Raw genomic sequence first — 27,290 nt, forward strand, 5'->3', positions numbered from 1 at the left:
AGTTGGGGAGTGATTGTCTCTTTTTGGGAACTTTTGTGAAGCGGGGGCAGAGTTGAAAAAGAGAAGTGGAGAAATACTGTTTCTGAGGGCTTACTGTATTGAGGGTCTAATGGGCAACCGTACCCCATGTGCTTTGAAGCTGTGGAAATATTGCTGATACACAAACCCTAAGTAAATATTTAGCCAGCTGTAACTTCCTGCCGGATATTCCTGGACACATAACCTTGTTGGCATATCTATGTGACCATGTTGGGAAGACTGCGTGTGGTGGAGAAAGCCATGCAGGAGACAGCTGTCTTGATCCTTGTGTTGCTCTGCACCTCCAGCAAAGGTGAGGCTCTATCCATCCACCCACTCTGAATCTCCACAGGGTGCTTCTTTCTTATTTCAGTAACTCTGCAGAATGCAGAAGGTACTGCTTCTCTATACTGTAAGTTCTGTAATCAGGATATTTTCCCAGAAGAGTTCTTTTTACTTTGCTGTTTGCCAAAGCTTTCTGCCCTGAGGTACTTCTGTCTGCATATTAGTGGATTGTGTTTTTTTTTTAATCTTGCCTTTATTATTTTTATAAATAATTCAAGACCAGGGGTCAGCAACCTGACCCCTGGTCTTGGAGCTGCTCTGGAGCCGCATGTGGCTCTTTCATCCCTCTGTTGTGGCTCCCTGTCGCCGCCACAATTTTGAGACGAGCTTCAGGTTATGGGGAGGAAAAGCCCGGCGGACCAGGAAGAGACTCTATGGCAAGGGCAGGTTTTCTGATCAGCTCCACAATTAATAGGGCTTTCAGTTAGGACAGGTAGAGGAAAAAGGATGCTGCGCTAGGAGGAGACTCTATGGTGGGGGAACCGGACTTCCGGGGGTCCAAGGGTTTTCTGTTAGGACCTTTGTGACTCTTTGAGTGTTTAAGGTTGCCGACCCCTGTTCAAGACAGAAAATATATCCAACACTCTTTCCTCCTCTTATTTTCCCCACTGTAACCACCCTGTGAAGTGAGTTGAACTGAGACAGTGACTGATTCAAAGTCACCCAACTGGCTTTCATGCCTGAGGAAGGACTAGAACTCCAGTGTCTCCTGGTTTACCTTCTTCCATAAAGAACAGACATTTCTATCCTGGTCTGTTAAGGGTTGTCTCTTTAGAGAGAGCAATAGCTGTTATCTCCCTCTGCTTTGTTGGCTGAGGTTTTTCATGTCTCTCCAGAACCATTGGTGTTTTACTAAAAACTTTTTTTCTGTCACTTCATCCTGACATTGCCTTTTCTTCAGGGGTGAAATACTACCGGTTTGCTCTGATGCGGGCGAACCGGTAGTGATAAAAACTACCGGTTCGGGCAAACCAGTAGTAAAAAAAAGCTACCAGTTCAGGAAAACCAGTAGTTTTAAATGCTACCGGTTCCTCCAAACAGGTATTTCCGATGATCAGCTGTGCCGCGTGGTTTAGCTTTGCTAGAAAGCAGAAAATCCTGCTTTCTAGCAAAGCTAAATCGCGCGTCACAGCTGATTCCCCCCCCCGTTCTGTGTACCTTCCCAAGCCTCCTTTTGGTGTGCACTGCACATGCACATGCAGCGTGCATTTGGTGAGCACTGTGTATGCGCGTGTGCAGCATGCGCTTGGCACACAGCGCAGATGCGCAGGCAGCAAACCAGTAGCAAACCGATTTAGATTTCACCACTGCTTTTCTTCATCCTCAAGATGTATCTGAGAGTAGCTTAAAATCATCTTTAGTTGTTTCAGTATGTTGCCATTGAAGTAGGCAAGAAGCATTGTTTTCCCATGAGTGCAATATAGCAAGTTTCACCCACCTTTTAGTAGATGTTATAGTTAAATCCCACCTAGAAGGGTAGGGCCAAGGGGCCACCTAGGCTAGTATGAGTTTATCCCCTCTCCTCTGGCCCCTTGGTACATTCTGACCTTCTCCATTCTGCTTTGCATAGTGGGAGAATGATGTTCTTTAAAACCAGCCTCATTCATTTGATGTACTAATAACCAACACAGAGGTCTGGGTCTTCCTGAATAATATCTGACTAGCAATGGCTGCACAATGAAGGGGAAAAGAGAGAGTTGGTTCACTTTCCTGCATCACAATACAGTTTTCTCTCTACTGATAAGCTGCTGTTGGGCTTCTTTAGAATATAGATTTAGCAGTGTTCTGAACTAGCACAAAACGCGTGTCCTAAAGATGGACAGCTGAGGTTTGGCAAAAATGATAGAAAAAGTCTATGTCTGCTTGAGTTCACTGACAAAAAAAACAAAAAAAACTTGTGGCAAACCAGACATTCCTTGGCAGATGGCTATCAAAACTTCCCTTGTTCCCCAGCCTTAACTTCACCATCCACCAATGTACGGAGAGAGATTGGGAATTGAAATCCAGACATCTTAAAGTCACCAAGGTTGAGAACATAGGTCCAGTGTTTTAAGATGCTGGAAGAGGATCAAGGAAATCTGAGTTCTTGTCCTACTTCAGGCAGGGAATCAGCTGGGTGACTTTGAGCCAGTCATTATCTCTAAGATGTAGAAAGAAACTAATGGCAAAAGTGTTGCCTAGAAAATTGCATGGCCATGTCCTTTTAGTTGACAGAAGTCAAGACTGACTTGAAGAAAAAAATAGTTTACTTCTATCCATGGCATGCCAGAAACCGGGCCGCGCAAACAAGCTAAGTCCTATTTATGGGATGCAGGGAGCACATGAAACCACACTCTCTGGTCTACAGAAAAACCTTTCTCCATGGAACTGGTCCCTGGTGCCCAAAAGGTTGGGGGCTGCTGCTGTAAACTCAGGGACTGGTAGATAGCATTTTAACACAGCCACAAGGAAGAGATCTTTAACAGATTTGTGACAAGCATTCATTAAGTAAAGCTTTCTGGCTCTCTGTTAGCAAGCTTTTGAATGTCTGTGGCAATAATTGAAACCTCATTTTTTCAAACTTCTTAGCCACACATTCTGCAATTAGATTTGCCATTTTTTTAAAAAAACAGTGCAATAATATATCTGAGGCAGAAATGTAGTAAATGCAATATTTTCCCATCTTCACACTGGAAAACAGCTATGTATGATTCTTGTCCACCTGGTGTGCATCTGTTAAATGTACAGCACTTTGCCCAGAAGTCTCAGATATAAGAATCACGCAATCTCATTTGCGTGAATAAGAATCACACAATTTTATTTGAGCCAAGGAACTTTGTTCATACTAAGCTGGTCTCTTTATTCTATTTCCTGTTTCTTAAAAAATTGATGACATTCAATTCTCAAATTCTTAGAAAAGACTATGATTTAACTGTGCTAAGTTTTTCTCCTATTTCCCCCTTAAAGACTACCAGGATGCTATACAGTATTACTGAGGCACATCTTTATGCTTATTTTCGATTGAGAGTTGATTCTGTTTCCTTTGCAGAGATCCAGAATGACAGACATTTTCTATACTTTCCAGGTCACCGTTCTCCACTGAATGACTTCCAAAGACTAAAGGCTACTCAGCTGATCACTTTGGCTCAACAGAGTGTGGAGCAGATCAGTGAAGTAGAAGAATGTGCCCGGCAATGTAACACCCTGGTGGACTGCAGGTAAGGGGGGAAAGCCATAGCTTCAGGCAGGTGAGCTGCAGAGTTTACTAGAATAAGCTCAGACAATAGCTTTACCTTGAGTCAGGCATTGGCTTTTTTAGCTGGTAGTACCTCTTAAGAAAGTACCTCTTGAGAAAGGGACGCGGTGGCTCAGTGGCTAAGATGCTGAGCTTGTCAATCGAAAGGTCGGCAGTTCAACGGTTCGAATCCCTAGTGCCGTGTAACGGGATAAGCTCCTGTTACTTGTCCCAGCTTCTGCCAACCTAGCAGTTTGAAAGCAGATGTAAAAAATGCAAGCAGAAAAATAGGGACCATGTTTGGTGGGAAGGTAACAGCGTTCCGTGCGCCTTTGGCATTTAGTCATGCCGGCCAAATGACCACAGAGAAGCCTTCGGACAGCTCTGGCTCTTTGGCTTTAAAATAGAGATGAGCACCACCCCCTAGAGTCAGGAACGACTAGCACATATGTGTGAGGGGAACCTTTACCTTACCTCTTAAGAAGCAGCAGTTCTCCAGGATCCCAGCAGAAATTTCTCCTGGCTCTTCCAAGATTCAGAAGTATTCTTAAAAGGTCATTTTAATCTGGGAAGGCTTTTCCTAGTCCTACTACTACCCAACATCTTTAACTGGGAGACTTTGTGCATGCACCGGATTTTGGTCTAGCAAGTTCAAATTTGAATGAGAAACTATTAGGAACTTCAGGATGGAAGACAAAAAAAAAGAAACATCCCAGAGGTGACAAATCTCTTTTGCTCTCAAGAAAGTGACATGAGCATGTTATGTGGTCCCCAAGAGTTGGGCTTGATCCAGAAGAATCTTAACTCTTCTTTACTTGAAAAACATTCATTTTATTAGAATGTTGGGGTGAGTGATAGTTGTCTTATGTGTTAATTTCATTTCATGCATACATGTCTCTTCAACATGTACATGGGTATTTAGCTGCACACACATCCCCATACATACATAGATGCACACATACCAAGCTCTGAATGAGCTCTGAATGAGACATTGAGGGTTGAGGAAAAACCATGAAGAAGATGCACTGAAATTAGTCTACCATGAAGATTTACTGAATAACAAAAAGTCCAAACTGGTCTACAATAAAGACCAAATGAAGAATAGAAAAGAGACATGGCAAGACAAAATATTATATGCCCAGTATATTAAAAATAAAACAGGCAAAGTAGATAACAACTAGATGTGGCAATGACCAAGAGCAGAAAAGTTGGAGAAAGAGTCAAAAAGTTTAGGCAAACAAGCAATTCCCCATGTCAAAGGTATCTCATGAGACTGCTGTCTATGTTTTCTTCCAGAGCTTTTCACTACAACTGGCAGAGTTATGAATGCCAGCTACTGACTGTGACCCAAAATTCACCGCATACCCGGTTGCAAAGGAATGTTCATTATGACCTCTACCAGAAGAAAGGTAGGTTGAAGGTCTGCATGGAAGTGAAAGACCAGGGAGTGCCTATAGTTCAAGAGAAGGAAGATGAAAATGCACATTTGTGCTTCCTCTGGCCAGATGACCTAAAAATTAAATAGGGATTCTTATTTAGGACTTGGGTTGCTGAAAGGAGAGAAGGAATACACATGCATGAGAGGCTGTGCATAAAAAAAAATGGAGGAAGAACATCCTTCCAGCTGATACACATCTCCTGTCTTGATCTATAGGCTCTCAAGCAAATAGAAGTTGCCTTCTCTTAACTGAGTGCGCATCCATATCCATCTTAATATCTGATGTAAGTCTAAGTAGCTGTCTGATCTCCAACTTGTTCTCAACATCTGAGAGGGCATCTGGAGTAAATTGATCTCTGTTCACATATGTGCCCCCCCCTTTTTCATCCATACCCGGTTAAGTCATTATAGGAGACAGCACAAGAATCCTCGGCATCAAATTTATTGAAAGCTCCATACATCTTTTTGTTTAGTCTTATCTTGCTGTAAGGGACAGACAGAGTGAGTCTTTGGAGTAAAGCCTTGCTCAAGGTCCTATGAACTTAATGGGAATCCTGATGGGCCACTTTCTCCATTACCTCCTATCAGCGACTTTGAAACAGCAACATATTTATTTGTTTATTTATTTATGGAAATTTATATTGCCACCTATTTGCACATTGCAACTCAAGGTGGCTTACAAGAATTGTTGGCCCAACATTGGTTGTTGCACCTGGATAAGTCTTCCTTCCTAGATCTAAGAGATGTGAACCTTGTTCCTAGCCAAGAAGCCCATAAACCTCTATTATCTGATAAAAGATCATCACAGCTTTTGAAAAAGGTTGGGTCTCACACTATCCCCAGGATTGGACAGCTGGGACAAAATATCCTCTAACCTTTCCAGACAATCTGCTGATGAATGAGAAGGGCAGCGATGACCCACATATTACAGTAGATGAATAAAAAAAATACTCATGTGTGGCCTTCCTGTTTCTTGAACTCATGACAGAATGCTCTTATCATGTGAAATACATCAGTGATCGCATTCCCAAATAAGTAACCCCATTCTTACTTGACTCCCATACCATCTTGCATTAGAAGTTATTTCTCAACTATCACTTCACAGGTTATGTAACGAAATGCATCATAGGAGATGGGACAAACTATAGAGGGTTCCAGTCTATGACTGAAAAAGGAAAAACCTGTCAAAAATGGCAGCTGAAGTTTCCTCATGATCACAGGTAAAATCTATGCATGCCACCCTTTGAACTTCTTGAAAGGCAATATGTAAATAAATCAAATAAAGGCAATGTGGAAATCAATCTCAGCAATTTTAACGTGGGTGGATTTTGACTATCAGAGTTTCTCCAGCCAGCATGCTAGTTGGGGGAATTCTGGGAGTTGAAGTCTTCACATCTTAAAGTTGCTGAGCTTAGGAAACACTGGTATAAATACATGAATTAAATAACATAAGAAGAAGTGGGTACTGCCTACGCAGGAAGGTGTTGCTTTCCTGTATTGTTGTTGTTATTGCTGAGGCCAATGAGAAGGAGAGAAGAGTAGGACAGAAGGGATGTCCCTGAGTAATACCTTCAGAAATAATAGAACAATAATTGGGCAGTTCTTCAAGCAATAACTTGCTATGTTCAAGATTCTTATAAGACATACTGTACATCTCTGCACTAGTAATCTATTCTATATCATCTGTTATGGTCATAATGCTATGCACAACGAAGCTTAGTGATTATACTTTGGCTTTGTTGATGCTTTCTAAAGCTAACCAGGTTTTATGAAGCAAAAGTTTTAATACTTCCAGGAAGAATCTCATTTGGGAAAGATGGTTTAGGGAATCTGTACAAAACTGCTACTCCATCAAGCAAGCCAGAGGCTGTCCATAAGTGAATTTATCTACTTTGCTTGGTCTGACAGGAATATAAAGCTTTATATTTATATAAAGTGGTGCTTTATATTCCTGTCAAGAGCAGCATTACACTGTCCTAGGAAAATGGGATGCAGGTGGCAAGAAAACAAACAGAAAACCAATGCATCCAAACCATAATTAAGATATAACTCTTTTTCACCCTGTTTCCCATTTCCCTTGAATAAACTATTCCTTTACTGTTCCAGTTCTCAGCTGATGGTACTGAGGGAAGACAACAGAGAAAATATCTCCCCAAGCCCCATTACTTGCTGTATTTCTGCTCATCTATGACTTTTATATATATATAAAAAAATTATCCTCCCTCCCTCCATCTATCCATCTGACATTTAAAAAAGAATAAAAGATTTGAAACGTTTCAGGGTATTAATTTAAAATGATTTCTTGTAATAAACAAGCCATCTTATATTAACTTCAGTGATTTCCACCATTATTGAAGTTGCATAATTGGAGGGTGATAGTTTTGCGGTGAAATCTAGATCAATACTAATGAGATAATTTCAGTTTCTTTGTCTTGTGTTGTCTTTTTGTTTCTTAAGATTTCGCCCATCCCAATATAATGGTTTGGAAGAAAATTATTGCCGGAATCCAGATAATGATTGGCGTGGCCCCTGGTGCTACACAACTGACCCTGCTACCCGACATCAAAGCTGTGGCATCAAGAAATGTGAAAATGGTAATTGATTTAAGATGTCTGCAGGACACACATAACTGTATATAACCAGCCCATATAATTAATTAAATTAATTATATATATATATAATTAAAATAATTACTTGATCAGGGAAGCATTCTTTCATTTTAGATTGTTTAAATCCCATCTTTGTTATTTTTATAAATAATTCAAGGTGGCAGACATATAATACTCCTTCTCCTCCTATTTTCCCCAAAACAACCACTTTGTGAGGTGAATTGAGTCGAATTGAGAGAGAGAGTGATTGACCCAAAGTTACCCAGCAACTATTGTGCCTAAGGCAGAGCTAGAGCTCATGGTGTCCCAGTTTCTAACCTAGTACCTTAATCACTTGACCAAACAGGCTTTGGTCTATGGCCTAGGCAGTCATGAAAAGTCAAACTGACTTGAAGGCAATACATGATTGCAAAATGAATAACTATGTTTTTGTACTGTTGATATTTATTTTTAGTTTTAAATAGTAGTGCCCACAGAATTCCTTGTCAATAATGAAAGTAAATATTCATGCTACACAGGAAAGATGATGTTTACCTTGTGGATAACTGCCACATGGATCAACTGTATGGACCAAGTTTTGATCTGTTTCTGAAGTGGAGAATATAGCAAAATGCAAGCAGCACCTGTTCAATGGGGTCAGATACTCAAAAAAACTACTATAATCTTCTTGATTGATGGTCCTTCCTAAACCATATGTCTATTTGATCTAGTACCAAGTGCTGTTTTGCTTCCAGAGGCCTATTATGCCTATGGAACTTTGTTAGCTGGGGCATGTGTGTTCTTTGGTGACTCTTGTGTTCTCTCTGTCCAATGTTGTCATGTATTTTTTTTTGTTGTTGTTCAATCCTGAAATCGTACAGAGTGTGTGAATTCTCATGCTCTCTGCCTAGTTCATTCATGTAAATTAGTTTTCTTAGTTACCTTTTCTTCAACCTTCTGGTCAAAATGTATAGGGTGCCATGGAGATTATTTTAGAGAAATTATCCAGAAGTCACTAACATAACAACAGGAGCAAGCTTGGAGCCCAGGGCACAGGGGAAATTTGAGAAAGAGACACACACACTGGCTTCTCCTGAATCCCAAAGTATGAGAGGGAAGGAAAGGGAAACAGTCAGACTTGCAAATTATTATAATCTTTTTAAATAATGTTGAATCACTTTCCTGATTTGGACAACTTTGCAGGACTGACTAGATTCTGAGTGACTCTTACTACATGCCTCTTACAGTAATACTCTGTCTTTGCCTTCCAGCTGTCTGTGTGTCATGTAATGGTGAGGATTATCGGGGATTCGTTGATCACACTGTGTCAGGCACAGAGTGCCAACGCTGGGACCTGCAGCACCCTCACAAGCATCCATACCTGCCAAACAAGTACTGATTTTAGCCATTGTGTAATCTGTAAAGCAGCAGGAGAAAGTGTGTTTTCTATGAAATGTTGCCATGATGATACTTGTCAAGGAAATCCTTGGGAGATGGAGCTACTAAGATCAGTCAGACGAATTGGCTCATATCAGTAATGACTTTGCAGTTGTCACAATCCTTTTTCATACTAATGTGAAATACATGTAGTGGAGACACAGAGACACTTCCAGCTTCAATTTCAAGCATATCCAGGGCAGACTGGATCCATAGCAGCATAAGAGGAACCTTGTTAGATCAGAGGTCCAGTAGCTAGTTCAAATTTTTTTTGTTGCCACAAAAGTGAATTATATACCTTTGGAAAATGCATACTGGTTATACCTGCAGAAGCACTTGTTCTTGTGTTTTATACATTGGCATCCATATATAATAGTGTGACTTTGATAGTCTTAATCCTTTATATTTTTTAAAGCTAAATTGGTGGCAATTACTTATTCTAAGCGCAACATTTCATAGTACATCGATGTTTACCCTGGAAATACAATTCCCTTTATAATGCCCAAATTTCCCAATATTCAGCTTTGTTGTGCTAACTAAGGTCCCAGGATTTTAAGAGAAGGCACAAGATGAACTTCACCACAATGTATCAGGTTTCCTCTTACTAATCTTTTTTTTTTTAAAATTCTCTGTCTTTGCAAGTTTTAATAGAGAAAAGCAGAAAGTAACATACATAAATAAAAAACAAAATTATAAAGAGAGAGAGAGAGAGAGAAGTGCAATATTGTCCCTAAATGTAGTAACCAGAGTATCCTAAGTGTGTTTGCGTCAGAGTTTTGTTTAAAGAGAGCTACTAGTTTTATTTACACATATTTTTATAATGATCTTCAATATGGAAATTATTTTTTTCTCACTGGCTCACATTTTAATTGGGCATGACCTTTCTTGGCCATCCATTACTGGTTGATATATACATGAAATTAGGATTGGCTTATTCCATTTCACATATGATAACATTTCTGCCTGAAAAACGTTGTCAAGATGGGCAGAGCTGAGCTAAACTGACCACTGCTCTCATTTGGTATAAAGCACCAGGCAGCATCCAATGCGCCTATTAGCCTCTTACAAGCCTGCTTCCAATGAACAAACACCACACTTATAGCCACCAGAAGGGTCTGTTTTTTCCTTTGATGTTGACATTATGAAGCACATCATGTCCATTTTCAATACTGAGAATAGTGTTTTAGCTTAATTCTTCCTTTCTCTGTTATTTTTTAAAGATACCCAGATAAAGACCTTGCTGATAATTATTGCCGCAATCCTGACAGTTCTGAGCAACCTTGGTGTTACACAGTGGATCGTGCCAAGGAGCGTGAATTCTGTCACATTCGTAAATGCAGTAAGTCCTTCTGAGGTTCAGGACCTATTTGGAAATAAATCACGAAGGGATCAGTCATAGTCTATTTTTCAAACACCAAGGGGAATTTGAGACCTTATGTGGAGATAAACCTGAATAATGATCTTTTAATACATTTACAAAAGCTACATGTAATAAAGAAAAAAATAATAATCTTCAGATTACTTAGCTACTATTTTATGATGCACAAAATCTGTCTCTTAATATATAAAATGCACTGTGAAAGCCTTCAGAGTGGTTAAATTAATTTGATTAATTTCTAGTTCAGTTTGCATCCTAGTCAGCCCCTGTATCCAGATCAGAGCAAGCTCATGTGCTACTCAGTTCACTGAGCAAAAACTATAGCTTGACATTCACTTATTAAAATATCTACAACAACCTAAACAAATTAGCTAAATTGTAGCTAATGGGACAAAAGACAGGCATAAATAGAGAGAGAGAGAGCTATAAACAATAGGATAGAGACAAAAAGACAGAGGGCCTAGTAGCACCAATCTCTGTTATCTATCTCTCAAAAGGTACAGAACTTTCCAGAGCCCCTGAAAACAGTACTGTACTGTAAAGCAGTCCCAAAGGAAGCAGACATTGTTTATTCCAACCTTAACCCTTTTATGTGCATAACAGCAGCAGAATAGAAGCAGATAAATTTGTTTTTTGTTGATTCAGTGTGGTCTCTAAGCCAGTGTTTCTCAACCTAGCCAGCATTGGAATTCTGGGAGCTGAAGTCCATGCATCTTAAAAGTTGAAAACACCGCTTTCATCCATTTTGTAATTTTAGATTGCACTTAATGAAAACTGGAATGTAAACTTTACAGTTTTAAAATTTTGAATCTTGAATAAATAAAAACATTCTTACAAGTGAAGGTGAATATATGTGTCCCAGGAAAATGTTACAGATCCAATCTGGGTCGGTCACTGAGACCAGAGGTGTAGTTTTCTGAGCTTTTGGACTCATGCCGGAGCCCATCCTCAGAAGCCCATCTCTAGCAGAATGTGACCGACCCAGATTGGATCCCCAAAACATTCTTTTCCAGCGTCTTTGATGTAAATTCAGGAATGAATGTAGTATTCTTTTTTTCATTCATGCTATGAAGGATTTGTGATATACTTTGTGATTTGATTTCCATGGATTCTCCCTTTTGGAAGCAGAGAAACGTCCACATATGTCTATTACAACCAGCTGCTTCCGGCTGAAAGGAGAAGACTATCGAGGCAAGGTGAATGTCACTACATCGGGCGTCCCCTGTCAACGCTGGGACTCACAGACACCACACCGACACAATTTCCACCCTGAGAAATATCCATGCAAGTATGCATTCGTGATGCTATTCTGCCAGAAATATAGTCAAAGTAGAAATGGGAGTGGAAGCATTTCCTCTGAAAAGATTTCCTGCTGCTAGGCATAAAAAGTCCCTCCGCTTGAGCTGCATCCCACTACATGAGATTATCCATTTTGGTTTGGGATTAAAGTAGAGTTTCTTCTTTTTTGGTCTACCCTACAGCCAGGTAATGGGCTAGTGATCACCCATTCAACTGGGTGGACCTTTGCTTTATTGTTTTGAAGATCAGTGTGAGGCGTTGCAAGAAATGCACCCATAGAAAACGGAACTCCGAGGCAGGTAGATTCCTCAAGCAACAATTTTATTGGATACATCATATTGGCACAACTAGTGAAAACTGACTCTGAAAGTTCCTGCAGTTTTCACCTAATTAAAAAGAGAAAATTTTCCCCATCTCATCAGTCACATGGTCCAATAGAGGTGTGGCCAGTTGTTTGGTTACTTCACTCCTCCTTTCCCAGCCACCTTGGTTCCCACAGGAAAACCTTTTGTTTTGACTGCAAAACTCCAGTTAACTTAGGGGTGAAATGCTCCTGGTTCGGACCGGATCGCCTGATCCGGTAGCAATGGCGGCGGGTGGTTCGGAGAACCGGTAGCAAAAATCCCTGCACCGCCCCCACCACCACCACCATGCCCAGCTGAGTCGCACGATCATCTGAGGTTTTTTTTTTTTACTTTTAAAAGCATTTTTTCTACAACTACTTCTGCCGAAAAAATGCTTTTAAAAGTAAAAAAAAGCCTCTGATGATCGCGCGGCTCAGCTGGGATCGTCAGAGGCTTTTCAAAGCATTTTTTTCTGCAACCTCTTTCGCCCAAGAGGTGGTTAAAAAAATGCTTTGAAAAGGCTCTGCCGATCAGGCAACACAGCTGGGATCGTCAGAGCCTTTTCAAAGCATTTTTTTAACTGAAATGCTGAAGAGGTTGCAGAAAAAAATGCTTTAAAAGTCTCTCTGACGATCCCAGCTGAGTTGCCTGATCGTCAGATAGGCTTTTAAAAAAATATCTGACGATCAGACAACTCAGCTGGGATCGTCAGAGAGGCTTTAAAAAAAATGCTTTGAAAAGCCTCTCTGATGATCAGGCAACTCAGCTGGGATCATAAGAGAGACTTTTAAAGCATTTTTTTCTGCAACCTCTTCAGCAGAAGAGGTGGTTTAAAAAATGCTTTGAAAAGGCTCTGACGATCCCAGCTGTGTTGCCTGATCGGCAGAGCCTTTTCAAAGCATTTTTTTGCATTTGCAGAAAAAATGCTTTGAAAAGTTAAAAAAAAAAAGTTGGCCACGCCCACCATCACATTACCCCCCCACCAAGCCACACCCACAGAACCGGTAGTAACAAATTTTACATTTCACCCCTGATTTAACTATTTCTCTCCCCTTCTATCTAATGGCAACCCTGAAGCCTCAAAGATGGCCCCAGCCAGGTTCGCTTCAGGGTTGACAATCAGTCAGTGATGACACTTGGGCATAGTATGAATTTATTATTTCACTAGAGGCAGGAAGGCTGTTTCCTTTCCGTCAGAGTAGTTTTACACATATCAGCCCAAGAAAAAGGGACATTATTTTTTTTCTTGTTTGCACAGCATGATAAACAGTGAAACTTTAGAAAATGACTCAGAACCGATTTTCTTTAAACATCATGCATCCTATGCTTTAGGGAGTGTATATTCAAAGAAAGGAAATTCTTATTACTGTTCAAAAGGGAAAAAAGAAAAGAAGGCAAATACTACTTTTGCTGCTTTACTATCCCCTCCTTTTGAGTTTTCTCCAACAAAATGGTCTATGAAAATTGCTGGTGAGCTTTGGCTTCATTTAGGAATTCCACTTGAATACAGTATCTGTGCCTGTTAGTGTCTTCTATACATTTCACTCCCTGTATCTTTTAATGCAGAAGTCCACAGGATTGAGGATGGATTGCTGTGCCTTTCTCCATCACTCTCTCTTTCTTTCTTCAGAGGGAGGCCTTTGTGCTGTGGCATCATAGACTATGGCCAGATTGCCTGTAGTGCCTCACTCTAAGCCTTTTCTTATGAGTGAGTGAAACGTTATTCACAAATTTTATCTTGGCCCCAAACAATGCCAGTTGTATCATTTGTGACCCCCATTGCTTGCCTTCTGTATCCAATTCACTTTTGGATGGTGGTATCCTAATTTTTGAGTATGCTGCTCCCCATCAGCAAGCTGAATGATTTCTCCTCTGGCTTTGCTGATGCCCCCTAAGCAAAGGAACTAATATGGAAGCTGTCTTCTTTTCTTTGGAAACTTGGAAAGTGTCTGGCAGGTTTCTCCAGAGACACACTTGCCCCAAGGCCTCATTCTCAAGTCTTAAAGCAAGGCATGAGGATAGGTAGGATAGCTTGACCATAAAGATTGTCCAGCTTTGAAGAAACCCTGATTCCAGATGTCACTGGTTTTCTCTCTGAGGACGGAGGCACTCTAGGCCAGGCCTCTGGTGACAATAGCAAAGCATTTTACCTAGAAAGGACAGTGTCTTGGGTTCCCCAGTTACAAATCATTTAGAGATTTCAAAGTTAAGACAATCTATTGAAGGAGCTCAGAAACTGACTGAAAGCCTATGTAGTAAACCAGGGGTGAGCAATTGTGGCTCTTTTACAACCTGTGGGTAACCTTGAGGGGGAAACATCACAGTGAGAACGGTACATCCTCAGTGATGTACCAAGCTGTCTCAGGAATTCTGGGAGTTGAAGTCCACAGGTTGTAAAAGAGCCACAATTGCCCACCCCTGTAGTTAACTAACTTGGATGATTACAGAACTTCACTAACCACAGGTCTGTGTAAGTCTAAAAACAAATCTTATGACTACAGTCTATGTTATAGCTATGGACCAATTAACCCTGAAGTATCTTCCAGAGTGCTCAGTCTTGGAAACTGCAACAGAGTTTATGTTGGAGGCCAGCCAGAAGCATTTGGATCCATCTTCAGGAGGGTACTGAGGTTCTGCCTTGCTTCTACTTTCTAGAGACCTAAGTGAGAATTACTGTCGGAATCCTGATGGCTCAGAGGCTCCCTGGTGCTTCACTACCATGACCAACCTGCCTAGAGCTTTCTGTTTCCAGATCAAGCGCTGTGCTGAGGATGTGGAGGCAGAAGGTAAGAATGGTGGCCCCGAGTTGGGATCTAGAAGGAGGTTTTTCACAGTGACTCTTCTCACAGGAGTCTGGGCTGTATTATTCCTAATGTTTGAAGTACCACTGTTTATTATCATGGCACGAGAAAAGAAGCAGCAGAGTTCTATCTGCATATCATTTGAGTGACTATAAGGATTCTATATGTTACCGGGATTCTATAAGTCAGAGATGATGAGATTAAAAGGGAATCTATAGCAAAAGACTGAGTGCTTCTATTTTTCCATCCAGCTCCTGATTGTCTGTTCCCTCTTTCAGCCCATCTTTAATCCAACTTTCTGTAGTCACTGAGGATGTTCCATTCTCACTGTGATGTTTCCCCCTCAAGGTTACCTCTTCTAGCAAGTCTTGGTTTCTCAGAGATTCTTATTAGTTATTGAACAGAGATTGGTAATCTGTTGCTCTCTAGATCTTCCAGGAGAACACAATTCCTTGGTAGTTGGAAAGCGTAATGTTTGACACTCAAATGCTTGTACATAATGTGTGTACCAAGATAGGCAAATGAACTCAGGTGAGTCTTTGATTTCCACAGACTGTTACTATGGAAATGGGGAAGATTACCAAGGCACAGTTAGTAAGACCCGGAAAGGAATTACCTGCCAGAAATGGAAGGAACATACTCCTCACACACTCCAGTAAGTGCATGAATGATGAGAAATCTATCAGTATGCTGTTTCCACTTCCCTCTTTGAGCGTTGGTCATGACAGGGAGAAAGAATTAACCCCATTAGCACCCAGACTTCATGAAAAATGCTCAGATTGCAGCTATTTGGCCTGATTCTGAGAGAAAGTATCTCACAGGTGAGCCTGTGCTCACCTAAACCATTCATTATTTTTTGAGGGCAAGATTGACAGGATCTTAAATGTGTCATTAGGAACCATGCCAAGTTTTTGAAAAATAAATATTAATAATAATATGGAATATACTTCTATGAATGCTGAAAGTATAAAAAATGGACCTAACAAAAATAATATTTTCAGTGGCAGGGGAAAAATATTTCAATGGAAGACAAGGAGAAAAATGGTGGCTGGTCACTTGCTGTAGGGCCCTTTCTTAAGTTCTGGAACGATGTCAAATTGGTGAGCTCATAAAGCTTAGTGAAAAAAAGGAGTTCTAGAATAGTACTTCCCTATTGTATGGCTGCTTTGGGAGATAGAAACCACCTTCTCTTTGGGTTGAAGGAGGTGGGCAAGGCCATAAAAATAGAAATGACCCATGTTCACAGTCAATTGCAGCTCTTCCCCACAAAGATGATGGCTATCCATCCAAGAAAGAACATCTGTTGAATGACGTGAATGGATGATTAAGAAAGAGAGAAGTGAGAACAGAAAGGGTGATTGGATCATTTAAAGATCAAATATCGTTCATTGTTATCATTTTATGTCCTTGTATCAGAATTCTGCCAAACTCCTTCTCAGGTTCTCTTACACTCAAAGTTCCCTGTAATTTTTATTTATTCTTGTTATCTTTGCCTTTGATTATCATTAGGGGAACAGTAACATCCTATTTCCAATTGTCAAACAGATACAACCTTCACACATTCAACCAATTGTAAATCCAGTCTGCAAGCAAAATAGATCTGTATTTTAAGATGTCTCCATCACTCTGTCTCCACCTGCAGCCATATCATTTTTCAACATTCTCACAGCATTGTAATTCTTATTCAAAGCTCTAAAGTACTCCCTCCAATCAATTATCAAAGATCAAGGTAGCTGACAGAGGCTATACAGTGAAAAAGCGCAATTTATATGTAAATAGAGAAGAGCTACAGCAGGTAGATGTAGCACCTTTTTTGAGGGGAAATGTGGTGTTTGTTAGAAGTGTGCAAATAGATGTGAGTGAGTATATCTCTTGGTGACGGAAAACTGCATTTCTTTCAGGAGTCAAAGATGAATTTTAGGGAAAAAATAGTATCCATTGATGGAAATGCTTTCAAGTGTCTGAATCATCCATAAGAACACATTGACAACTATATGTAACTTTTATGGGGGAAAAAACCCCCAGTAATCCCCCAAATACGAAACAGAAAAAATGACACAATACTGAACGGTCTTTTTGAATTTTTTTAGGCACTTCTATCCCTTACTACCTAATGTGCGTCTTGAACAGAACTATTGTCGTAACCCTGACAATGACAGTCATGGGCCCTGGTGCTACACTATGGATCCTAATACTCAATTTGATTACTGTGCCATTAGACCATGTGGTAAGTTTGATTCATGATGAAGTAATGGACACTGCCTTAGTGTCTATTCTTGGGAGCCAGCTATAAGTGTCATCTTCTTGCCTAGATTTTCTTCAAGAGGCCAAGATTTTTCATGCCCATGTTGACCTCTTTGTGGCCAGATGAAGTGAAGGATTTGGCTTATCTGTCCTGTTTTGATGCAGTAGTTGTTTCTTGGTTTGCAACATAAATCATTTGAGCATTTGAAAGCATAGTAATAGGTGGCGCATGCATTCACAATATAAATTAAACAGTCTAGCAGAACTGCAACTTCCATTTCCATTTCCAAGAGGGGAAGATGGGCAGCATATAAATGTAATAAACACATGAATAAAATATACTACTATATGATTTTTTGTTTATCGTTGAGGTATTTATATTTATGTGTATAATATAATTGAGTGTCTCTGGTTTTCCAGATGTTGTTAGATTCCAATCCTAATAACTTCAGACAGCAGGGCCAGTGGTTTGGGAATTTAACAATCCCTGGAATACATGTCGCTTCAAATACTTGCAAAGAAGTAGTTTTCCTTTGTTTTTTCAAAAAAAATAAATGGAAGATTTCATGTCTTACTTTTTTTGGCTTCAGAAACAATCATGAATATGTAATGGCATATGATTCTGAATGCCAAGTATTTTGCTAAAACTAATGCCTGAAATCTGGTTTGGCTGGATGCTGTGCTAGAAACCAGAAAACTATGAGTTCTAGTCTTGTCTTAGACATGATATATAGCTAGGGAACTTTGGGCCAGTCAATCTTTCTCAATCCAACCCACCTCAAAGTGTTATTGCTATGGGGAAAATAGGAGTTAAGAGGATTAAATATGTGAACCACCTTGAGTTGACCAAAATAAAGGGGCGATACAAACCCAATGAATTAATGAATGCTTGTTCAACACCTTGTCAAAACATTTTTCTACCAACTGCTGTATAAGGTGCGACAGACACTTTTGCTTCTTAAAATGATCCTGAACCAGAAGACGCCACAACAAAAGCTCACACATAGTTCAACTCACAATCAGTTTACAGAGACGTGCTTGTCACTCACTCAGGAAAAAATACATGTATTTTGTAGAAACAAAAACCTTCTACAATGAGTATGAATGATAAGGTTTGTAGACTTTGGCACCTCAGAGACTGCCATGAAATAAATAAACAATATGTGGAACGTAGTTGTGCGTGCATCAATCCATGTTTTGCTTTGTTTCTACAGCTGATGACAAGAAGTCGTCCCATTTGCTGAATCCAGGTGAGCTTTCTGCCAGGCATTCTATCTGTGGTAATTTTGTGAGAAGAATATTTTTGATGAGAAAGAGAAACAGGTGCAACAAGTTTTCCCTCTGCCTTTGGCTTCAGATGACTATGTGAATAGTTAGAAATGAAGTATGTTGCTTTTAAAAAAAAACATTTAAGGACCATATTCATAACTTGACTCCCTGGTTGCAGAGAATGTGGTTTTTGACCAGTGTGGCAAGAGGAATGAGCGAATAGAGGCACGGGCTCGGATCGTAGGAGGCAGACCTGGAAACTCACCTTGGACAGTCAGCATCCGCAATCGGTGAGCAGAATCTGACTGATGGTGGGAGATCAGGTGGTGCAAAAAATATTGGCTGCAGATACCTTACACAGCAAAGCAGAGAATGAATCTTGATTGGAGAGCTTAGTAGTTCTTTTAAAAGAAGAGATTGTAACCCCGTGAGCAACTTTGAACTGTCAGTGTTATTACTCATTGTCTTCTGGATTGGCAACTCATAAAAAATTGCAAAAAAGGGAAACTTCTCTGTGCTTCCCTGCAAATTAACCAAATTAGGGGTGTCAAACTCAATTTCATTGAGGGCCGCATCATTCTTGTGTTTGACCTCGGTGGGGGGGGGCATGGCCAGAGTGGGCATAGCCAGCTTGACATCACTCATGTCGGGGGTGCCTGTGGAGGCCCAAGCGCTCTTGCCAGCGAAAACGGATTCCTGAGCTCCGTTTTCGGCTGCGATGTATAAACGGAGCTAGCATAAACGGAGCTCAGGAAGGCTGCACGCAGCCCTTGTGAGCTCCGTTTTTGGCTGCGACGGAATCCTGCAACCCTCTGCTAGTGAAAATGGAGCTCGGGAGGGCCGCACATGGTCCTCCCAAACTCCGTTTTCACTGGCAGACGCACTGCGGGCCGGTCCTTCACTGTTTCCAAGGCGGCCCCTGGGTCTTGAGTTTAACGCCCCTGAACTAGATGTTCTTATGAGGCTGTTTTGTGCACTTGGACCTCTTTTTACCCAAGACCAGAAAGGGGCATATAGTGCACAGCCATGGAATGCCTCGTTGCAAAGTTGCATGTTGCTGACAACCTGGACCTACTCCCCCAAGAGGTAGATTTTAACCCTGTGACATGTGCCACTTTTTTTGCTTTCCAGAGAAGGAGTCCATTTCTGTGGAGGATCACTGGTAAAAGAGGAGTGGGTAATCAGCACCCGGCTGTGTTTCTCCTCTTGGTAAGCAGAGTTCTGGCAAAATTTATATTAGAAGTTCCCCCCTCCTTTTCTTGCACATTTTTCTTTTTATTTGATTTCTTTCTTTTTCTTTCTTTCTTATTTTCCATAACTTTTTGCTAGCTATTATCTTCTGGTTTAAAAGTTTTGTTAAAAATTATACATACAGTGGCGTTAAATAAGTTGTCAATTACAAATCATTTTTTTTTTGTTTTATATTCAGCACTTTCACAGGCCACATAGCCACAGGGTTACTGACACTACTGTCTGTCATTCAAATCTAGATTATTTTCATAGGCCAGAAAGGATCTCTAAATTGCATGTTGAAGTTATTAATGGCTTTATCACTGGTATATTGGATGATTTTGTCCTTTTTATAGTCTATTGAAAACATTTTTTTAATTTAAAAAAGTTGTTTTGATTTTTACACATTATCTTTTGCCTACATTTGGTAGCACTCTAGGAGGATGTAGGCCGAAAAATGGGATATAAATAAAATACAGTAATAGACAATGTTATATAAATCCATAGGCCTATGTGTTAAACAGCTGTCATTCACAGAAGCCAGGACATAACTAGCTTTGAGTCATTGGACTGTTTTGTATGTTTAACTAAGCAAATAGCTTGCTTGTTGTTTTGTTGAGCAATTTCTTCCAGCACAGAGAGAAATGGATAGACAAGTGGACTCAGTTTTCAGGAATGGCAATATTGTTTGGGGTTACTGAGGGTTGAAGGCTCCACTTCTAGAAGACCACAGAGTAGAGGCTGCCCCAAGAAGTAAGCGCCCCAAGTGAAGTGGCTAACCAACTATCCCTCTGTAGTCTGAATTCAAAGTAACCAAATAACAGGACAAAGTTTGCTAACAGCCAGAGAACAGTCTGAGAACATATCTATAAATAAATCAATCATCTAAAACAAGCTATGGGTACATTCTGTGATTTGTTCTAGCTGTGGATGACATAAATCCTGCATTTAGGAGATATAGTTGGTATACTTAAAATCAAAGCACACTGGGGGAAGGAGTCATTGAATCAGGCTAAGCAAGCCAGTTATGTGTAATTAAAAAATGCATATTTTTGGACAATGTATGTCCGTGGTATCTCTTCTTTGTCTTTTCTAAAGAGCCTGCGGTATTCCTATGCTCATTATCCTCTGATGTCATGACTGAGTATGGATTGGAATTCGAGTCTCACCAATCCAATCCCAAGATTACTCAGATTCTGTTATAGGAGTGATAGCACCAATTAATAGAGCAATGTATGCCTGCTTCAAAAATGATTATGAAAACAAGTGCAGCGCTTTTGTCCTGTTTGTGGAAGAGAGTATGTTATTTCCCAGGTTCTTACATCTGAAAAGAAATGGCGCTGCTTTAAAAATCACTTTGATTAGTCATCTCCTAAAACAGCAGCCTCTTTTCTCAGGCTTATGCAGAAATCTGAAATAATGGTATCTGCTTTGGCAGAGAGGTCATATCTAGCATTTTGGTGAGATCCGAAGGATGCAGAGACTTAGTGATCAACATTTAGGTAGGGGCAGCCAATAAAACAGGGGCAGCAGCTAGTTGACCATGGCTGAACTCAGGAAATGCCAAGCAGTTTAGACTTTGTTAATATTTTGATGGGAAACTATCAGGAAATTCCAGAGTGATGGACTAGATTGGAAAGCCAAAAAATACTTGGAAGACGACAGTGACAAATCACTTCTGTATTTTTGCTATATAAATGTAACTGCAGTCAGCAGAACTCAAAGGAGTTTTACCTTTATAGCGGCAGAAAAGTGTATGAGAGACAGAAATGATTAATACCCTATTAACTTTTCCTGCTTGGGAAGCTGCTGTTGATGGAAAGGCTTCAGTCATCTTGTAACAATTATTAATTCCTCTTCTTGGCAGCGATGCTGACTTAACTGGTTACTACGTCTTGCTTGGAACACTCTTTAAGAATCCTGGTCCTAATGACCCAAACAAACAGGCCATTCCTATAATTAAGATTGTCTGTGGTCCCTCTGAGTCACTTGTGGTGATGCTGAAATTGGAGAGGTAAGTGACCTTTCAGATATTCTATATCCCATATAGTATGAAAGCAATTTAGTTTATATGCCAATAGGTGGAGGTCAAGGCTTCCTCAATAGAGACTCCTAAGAGCCTTCTGCACTGTTGTATTTTGGGATCTGCAAGATACATACTTCGTTGTAGAGAAATCTCACTGAGGTGGAGAATCAGAATGGACTATGAAACAAGGCAAAGGAAAGGAGCCTTTCACACAGTTAGCATTCAGTAATGGATGTACTAGACTTGGACAACAGAGGCCCCCAATCTGTCAGTGTGCTCCACCCTCCATCCTGAGCTGTATGGCTTGTGGGGAAGGAGCTGGTGAAGATGGTGGTATGCTGCAAAAAAGCTCACAAACAGAAACAATTAAGAGAAGTGATAGCAATAACAATAGCAGTTAGACTTATATACCACTTCACAGTGCTTTACAGCCCTCTCTAAGTGGTTTACAGAGTTAGCATATTGCCCCCAATAATCTGGGTCCTCATTTTACCCACCTTGGAAGGATGAGTCAACCTCGAGCTGGTGAGATTTGAACTGCCGGCAGCTGGCAGTCAGCAGAAGTAGCCTGCAGTACTGCATTCTAACCACTGTGCTACCACAGCTCTGTAGGATAGGAATGTCTAGTAGGTAGATTGGGTTATCCAGTGCCCAGACTAAATTTGGCAGCAATCTTACTATTTGAAGATGTTTTTTTACTGACAGGCAGCTTCCTTCCTTGGACTTTGCCGGTAATGTTTTAGATTTCCTTTCCCTAGTCAGTTCCAAGAAAATTAAATTAGAATTACTAGATTCAATGATTCTCAATCAGTAAATGGATCTCTTCACGTCTCCTCTAGAAAAAACCTAGCTAGGATTTTTACCATCAAAGACATCCCAGAAACAGGGAATTAAGTTGAAATGCTATTTTTCTTGTCTCCGCTCTTAATTGTTAGATATATTCCTGCTTCAGAAACTGAAACCTGAATCCTACCCAAGGGTGATCTCATATCTTAAAAATCTTTATGAACAAATACATAATTGCATCTTTAGAAAATACATTCCAGTGTTGTGCTATGGGTGGCATAGCAAAACAGAGCAAAAACATGAAGCCGGGCAGGAAAATCACATCCTTATTGGCAATGATGCTGACTTAACATTCATCAGTAGGCATTTATCCACATTATGTTACAGGGCTCCCAGCCCTTCTTTGAACTGATGGAAAGCTGTATTGGTCTAACATTTGCTTTCCCATTGCCCATCTCTATCTGGACTTGTTGCCTTTGTTCCGAGTTCTGCCATCTGACTTCCCCTCAGGTTACAAAGCCTAATACTATTTACCTACTTCCTTTGGATGGTACTAAAATAAGGGCGGGTAGTTATAATAATAAGGGCTAGGCTGACTTAAATGTGCCTTACTCTTAAGATGAGGATGTGATGAAAGCAACACGATGAGGGTGCAGTGTAGAAAGAGGTGGCCAGGGCAGGTTTAGGCAGTGGTTAGGTGCAAGTGGAAATTGTCCTGGGATGAGAAGACAGGATGTTTATAGCTTTCAGGCAAAAGGTGTTACAATGCTAAAGATATTTCCCTGTGCGGTGTATTTTTCTTCCTCTGCTGAAAGTTGCTTTGGTGACTGAAGCTGCTAAAGAAACTGATACAAAGGAGTAGTCAATTAGTAGCTTTTACAAGAAAACAAGCTTCCATGAATTTGGTTTACAAGAAGGAATTTAATGGGATAAAAACTTAAAAGGCTTGCTCAAGATAGATTCATACAGTCCCAAAGCTTGTGATGACCCTTGAAAACAACTCCCTCCTACTTATGTTTTTGCTGAAGGCCTCATGCAGCAGCTATCACCGTTCATGGCGTAAAGATCAGTCATGGGTGTGATGCCAGCATCAGCAGACATCCAGCCAACCTTGGCTGTGCTTGGAATGTGATCAGCACTTTGAAGTGGCTTCTGGGTACAGAACAAAGATGTGAATTAGTTGCTTTATACCTGCTCTTTCTCATCACAGGCCTGCGCTTCTGAATCAACGTGTGGCATTGATCTGCCTTCCACCCGAGCGTTACATTGTGCCCGAGAACACCCAGTGTGAGATTGCAGGATGGGGTAGCACTGGAGGTACATACAGTCTGGAAAAAGGATTGTTTCAGGAGATCTCAAAGCCAATTGGTCCAATCTCTTATTCAAGAATTCTATCTTGTTGGGACAAGGAAGTAAAAATGTGGGATTTTTTCCTTGGATGTAAAGTGTGTGACAGTTTAACCATTAGTTCTCAGGAACTGGCTAGGTAATATTCCCCTCACATTTTTATTCCTTGTCCAGTGGGAGAGAAAGTCTGGAACATGACTGGCAGGAATTGAAGTTTGCATGTGTAAGCAAAGTCACAGCCCTGGCAGGATTGTATTCCACACTGTCTAGATCAGAGATGGTTAACCTTTTCCGGACTGAGTGCCCAAAGCGCAGGCCCGAACCCCCAAAATGCAATAATACACCCATATGTGCCCCACCCCTGCACATGTGTGCACACGCCCCCCCCCACACGCCGCACCCCCGCGCATGCACGGCAGAGACCCGATGACTAGCTGGCCGGCGGGAGGTGCATGCGCATGAACGGCAGAGATGAACTGGAGCGACAGCTCGGATGCCCACAGAGAGGGCGCTGCTTGCCACCTGTGGCACACATACCATAGGTTCACCATCATGGGTCTAGATAGTCAGCTTATCCAGACAGAGTACAAATTGAAAAACTGAGCTTCTATCGATTCCTTTTTAGGAATTGTTTATTTAGGTTAGTAGAGTTCTGAGTACAAAATTTACTCCACTGACCCAATTCTAAGCAGAAATGTGACCAATGAGTTTAGAATAGTAGCTGATACCTCTTAATTGGAATAGTGTTTGATCAGTTATGAAATCTGTCTACTTCTTTAAACCAAAAGGCATCTTCATATACAATATGAATGAATAATGTTAATTCTATTTTTTTTAAATAAGGAAGCACAAAAGCCCTAAATTCTCTACTGCCGTTATGCAAATTTCAGAGGGATATGAAGTTATTAGAAAAGAGAAGACATAAATAGGAAGATCCTCCATATTGAGAATCTCTCAGAAAAGTAACCAGGACCAAAATTTCCAGTATTTTATTAACCAGATATCCTTCCAACATCTTCCCTACATGGAAGATTTTCTAAACTATTGTATAATTCACGCATTTCAATGAAACTTTATTTAGAACATTCCTGAACTCATAATATTAAGGTGATGAAAAAAATCCTGTTTGAATATTATCAATTTGCCTTATTTGAAATTTGAGTGGTTCATGGCACTACATAGTTTGATAACTACTTATCGGCATTGTTTTTTAACACTTTCATTTGAATAATACAGATTTTGAAAGGGATATTGGCATATCCTGATTATTAACTATTTTGATATTTAGCATTTTGAAAGGCTATCATATAGTTGGGATGGTTTGCATGATGTGGGTAATAACACTGTCTTGATTATTTATTCATGTTTATATGCACCTGCCCAATAATATGGTTCTCTGGGCAATCTGTTACGTAAGATGAGAAATACACAATATTATAATAATCTGCAGCACAAATATTTTTAATACAGCAAGTAGATATAGGAATAAAAAATATATACTCTAGCATATACATATTGATTCTGTTATAAAAGCTCAAACTTTTTACAGGTGTGAGAGCACATAAAATACTAAACTGCAAATAAATTGGCCGAAAGTAATATGAGTTGGCTGAGGTGAATTGTCCCATTCCAACCATAAAGAAGATCTCACCCTCAGAAAGGTGTATAACATGTTATCTAATGCTCCGGTTCTTCTTTGTACACAGGAACTGGGAATGAAAATGTCCTCAATGTGGCTAGGCTGCCAGTCATGAACAATCAAAATTGCAGTGTGGCACTTAAAGGCCGTCTGAAGGAGAATGAGCTATGTACATCACCACTGAAGGTTGGCGTGGGAGCCTGTGAGGTGAGCAGGGCAGGGTGGTGGATTTGTATTGAACTGAATTGCTTGGCTTGCATTGAGATCAAGATCAAGACAGGAAACTCCATCAAGTGACTGGTTGAGAGAAGTAAATATACAAATGAGAGGCCAACATCTGGAAAGTTGAATAGTAAAGGGACAAACCTTACAGAAAGGCCAGAAACACGGTACCTCCAATAACCCCTGCCTAAGATGCTCATAATTTGAATACTTAGAAATAAAATACTTTTCGTTTTGAAAAATGGCTAATCTCCTAAATCACCTAACCTCAGAGTCTTACAATATTCTTGTAAACATCTCAGACTAGGCAATGGAGATGGGCTTGGGCCCTTATGACGTCCCCTAAAAAGCTGCCTGCCAACCTCTTGGTTTTTTTTGTTTTTGTTTTAAAATATGAGCCGTGGGAAATAGTTCCCCAAGATATGAACTGAAAAGTGTAGCTGCAGATAAATTATTTCATGGCAAATAGGTCAGGGAAGCCATTTGAACAAATGTCCGAGGTAAAAAAATCAACCCATGTACTTTGTCAAGTGTTGCTGTGCTCCTTAAGCTAGAGCTTGTTTTTGACTTGACTTGGTCTTTTTTCTGCAGGGTGACTTTGGAGGTCCTTTGGCCTGCCTGACTCAAGAGTGCTGGGTGCTACAAGGTGTGATCACCCCATTGAGGATATGTGCTCGCAAAGATGTGCCTGCCACCTTCATCCGAATCTCTATGTATGTTGACTGGATCAACAAAGTGATGAGGATGAGCTGAGCTGTTGTATATTTATCATAAATTCCTGCCCGTCTCTCCATTCTCAGAATTAGGGTGGAGCAGTCATTCTCATGTCATGTGAAAAGCATTGCCAAAAAGGTTCCTGATTTTACAGAAAAAATACTTTCCAAAAGCTGACATCAGTGACAAGTTTTTTGCTCCATTTTATGGAGTTTATCTAAGTGGCTAAGAGGATCTGCAGCAATTAATTGCTTATTATGCTGCATCTTTTGCTAGACGCTTAGCTGAAGAATTATTGATGATAGTGACCATCATGGCTTCAAACATTATCAAATTTTATAAGAACAATGGAAGCTTCCTCTAAGAAGTATGAACTAATAATATACCAAAATCACTGAACATGACTAAGCTAATATGCTTTAACTAAGCATATGCTAATGTGCTGCACTATTAAATCACCCATATCCTTTTGATAGGACTGGTTGGTTGTTATCCATGAGTATCAGTAAATATATTCATGGGCAGAAGTTTCAATATGTAAAAGGCTTTAACCATAGCCTCCTCATTGGAGCAGTTCTTGGCTTTATATTTAACATGGACATTGTCTGCAATTTCTTTTTTTCTGTCATCAGTATTAAAAGTTCAATTGAGGCTGAATATTCCCCAGGTTTAAAGAAATATTGCTGCTCTTAGAACACATGTACCATTTCCAAGTCCTGGGATAATTTCTGGTAAATAGGTTCTGGAGACCTTCAGTGTGGTTTTCTGAAAATTCCTTTTCTCTTTTTGTTATCACTTGTGATCTGGTGTTCTCCAGATGTCAAAAGATTACAAATCATAGCCACCTCCAGGATTCATGGGAGGTATTGTCCAAGGCAGCTGAATGTAATCAGCCTCTGAACCAGCATACGAAATATTGTACCATATCTATTTTTGCAGTCCAGACATTTG

The 27,290-nt window shown here is 40.3% G+C and overlaps 1 protein-coding gene across 1 annotated transcript; it reads left to right on the forward strand.

The window, feature by feature from the left end:
• The first annotated feature begins 246 nt into the window (after positions 1 to 246).
• Positions 247 to 26,630, forward strand: MST1 (macrophage stimulating 1). The gene is made up of 18 exons (XM_070933736.1): positions 247 to 331; positions 3,428 to 3,560; positions 4,874 to 4,986; positions 6,121 to 6,235; positions 7,473 to 7,609; positions 8,875 to 8,995; positions 10,261 to 10,379; positions 11,544 to 11,706; positions 14,717 to 14,847; positions 15,415 to 15,517; positions 16,953 to 17,089; positions 18,321 to 18,356; positions 18,554 to 18,665; positions 19,507 to 19,584; positions 21,473 to 21,619; positions 23,628 to 23,734; positions 25,471 to 25,610; positions 26,217 to 26,630. Exons 1-18 carry the CDS (start codon positions 247 to 249, stop codon positions 26,376 to 26,378), a joined length of 2,139 nt encoding a protein of 712 aa, XP_070789837.1. The 3' UTR covers positions 26,379 to 26,630.
• The last annotated feature ends 660 nt before the right edge of the window (positions 26,631 to 27,290 follow it).

This window comes from Pituophis catenifer, unplaced genomic scaffold (assembly GCF_029215685.1).
Source record: "Pituophis catenifer annectens isolate HBS135680 unplaced genomic scaffold, rPitCat1.0.hap2 SCAF_2, whole genome shotgun sequence".
Lineage (NCBI taxonomy): Eukaryota > Metazoa > Chordata > Lepidosauria > Squamata > Colubridae > Pituophis > Pituophis catenifer.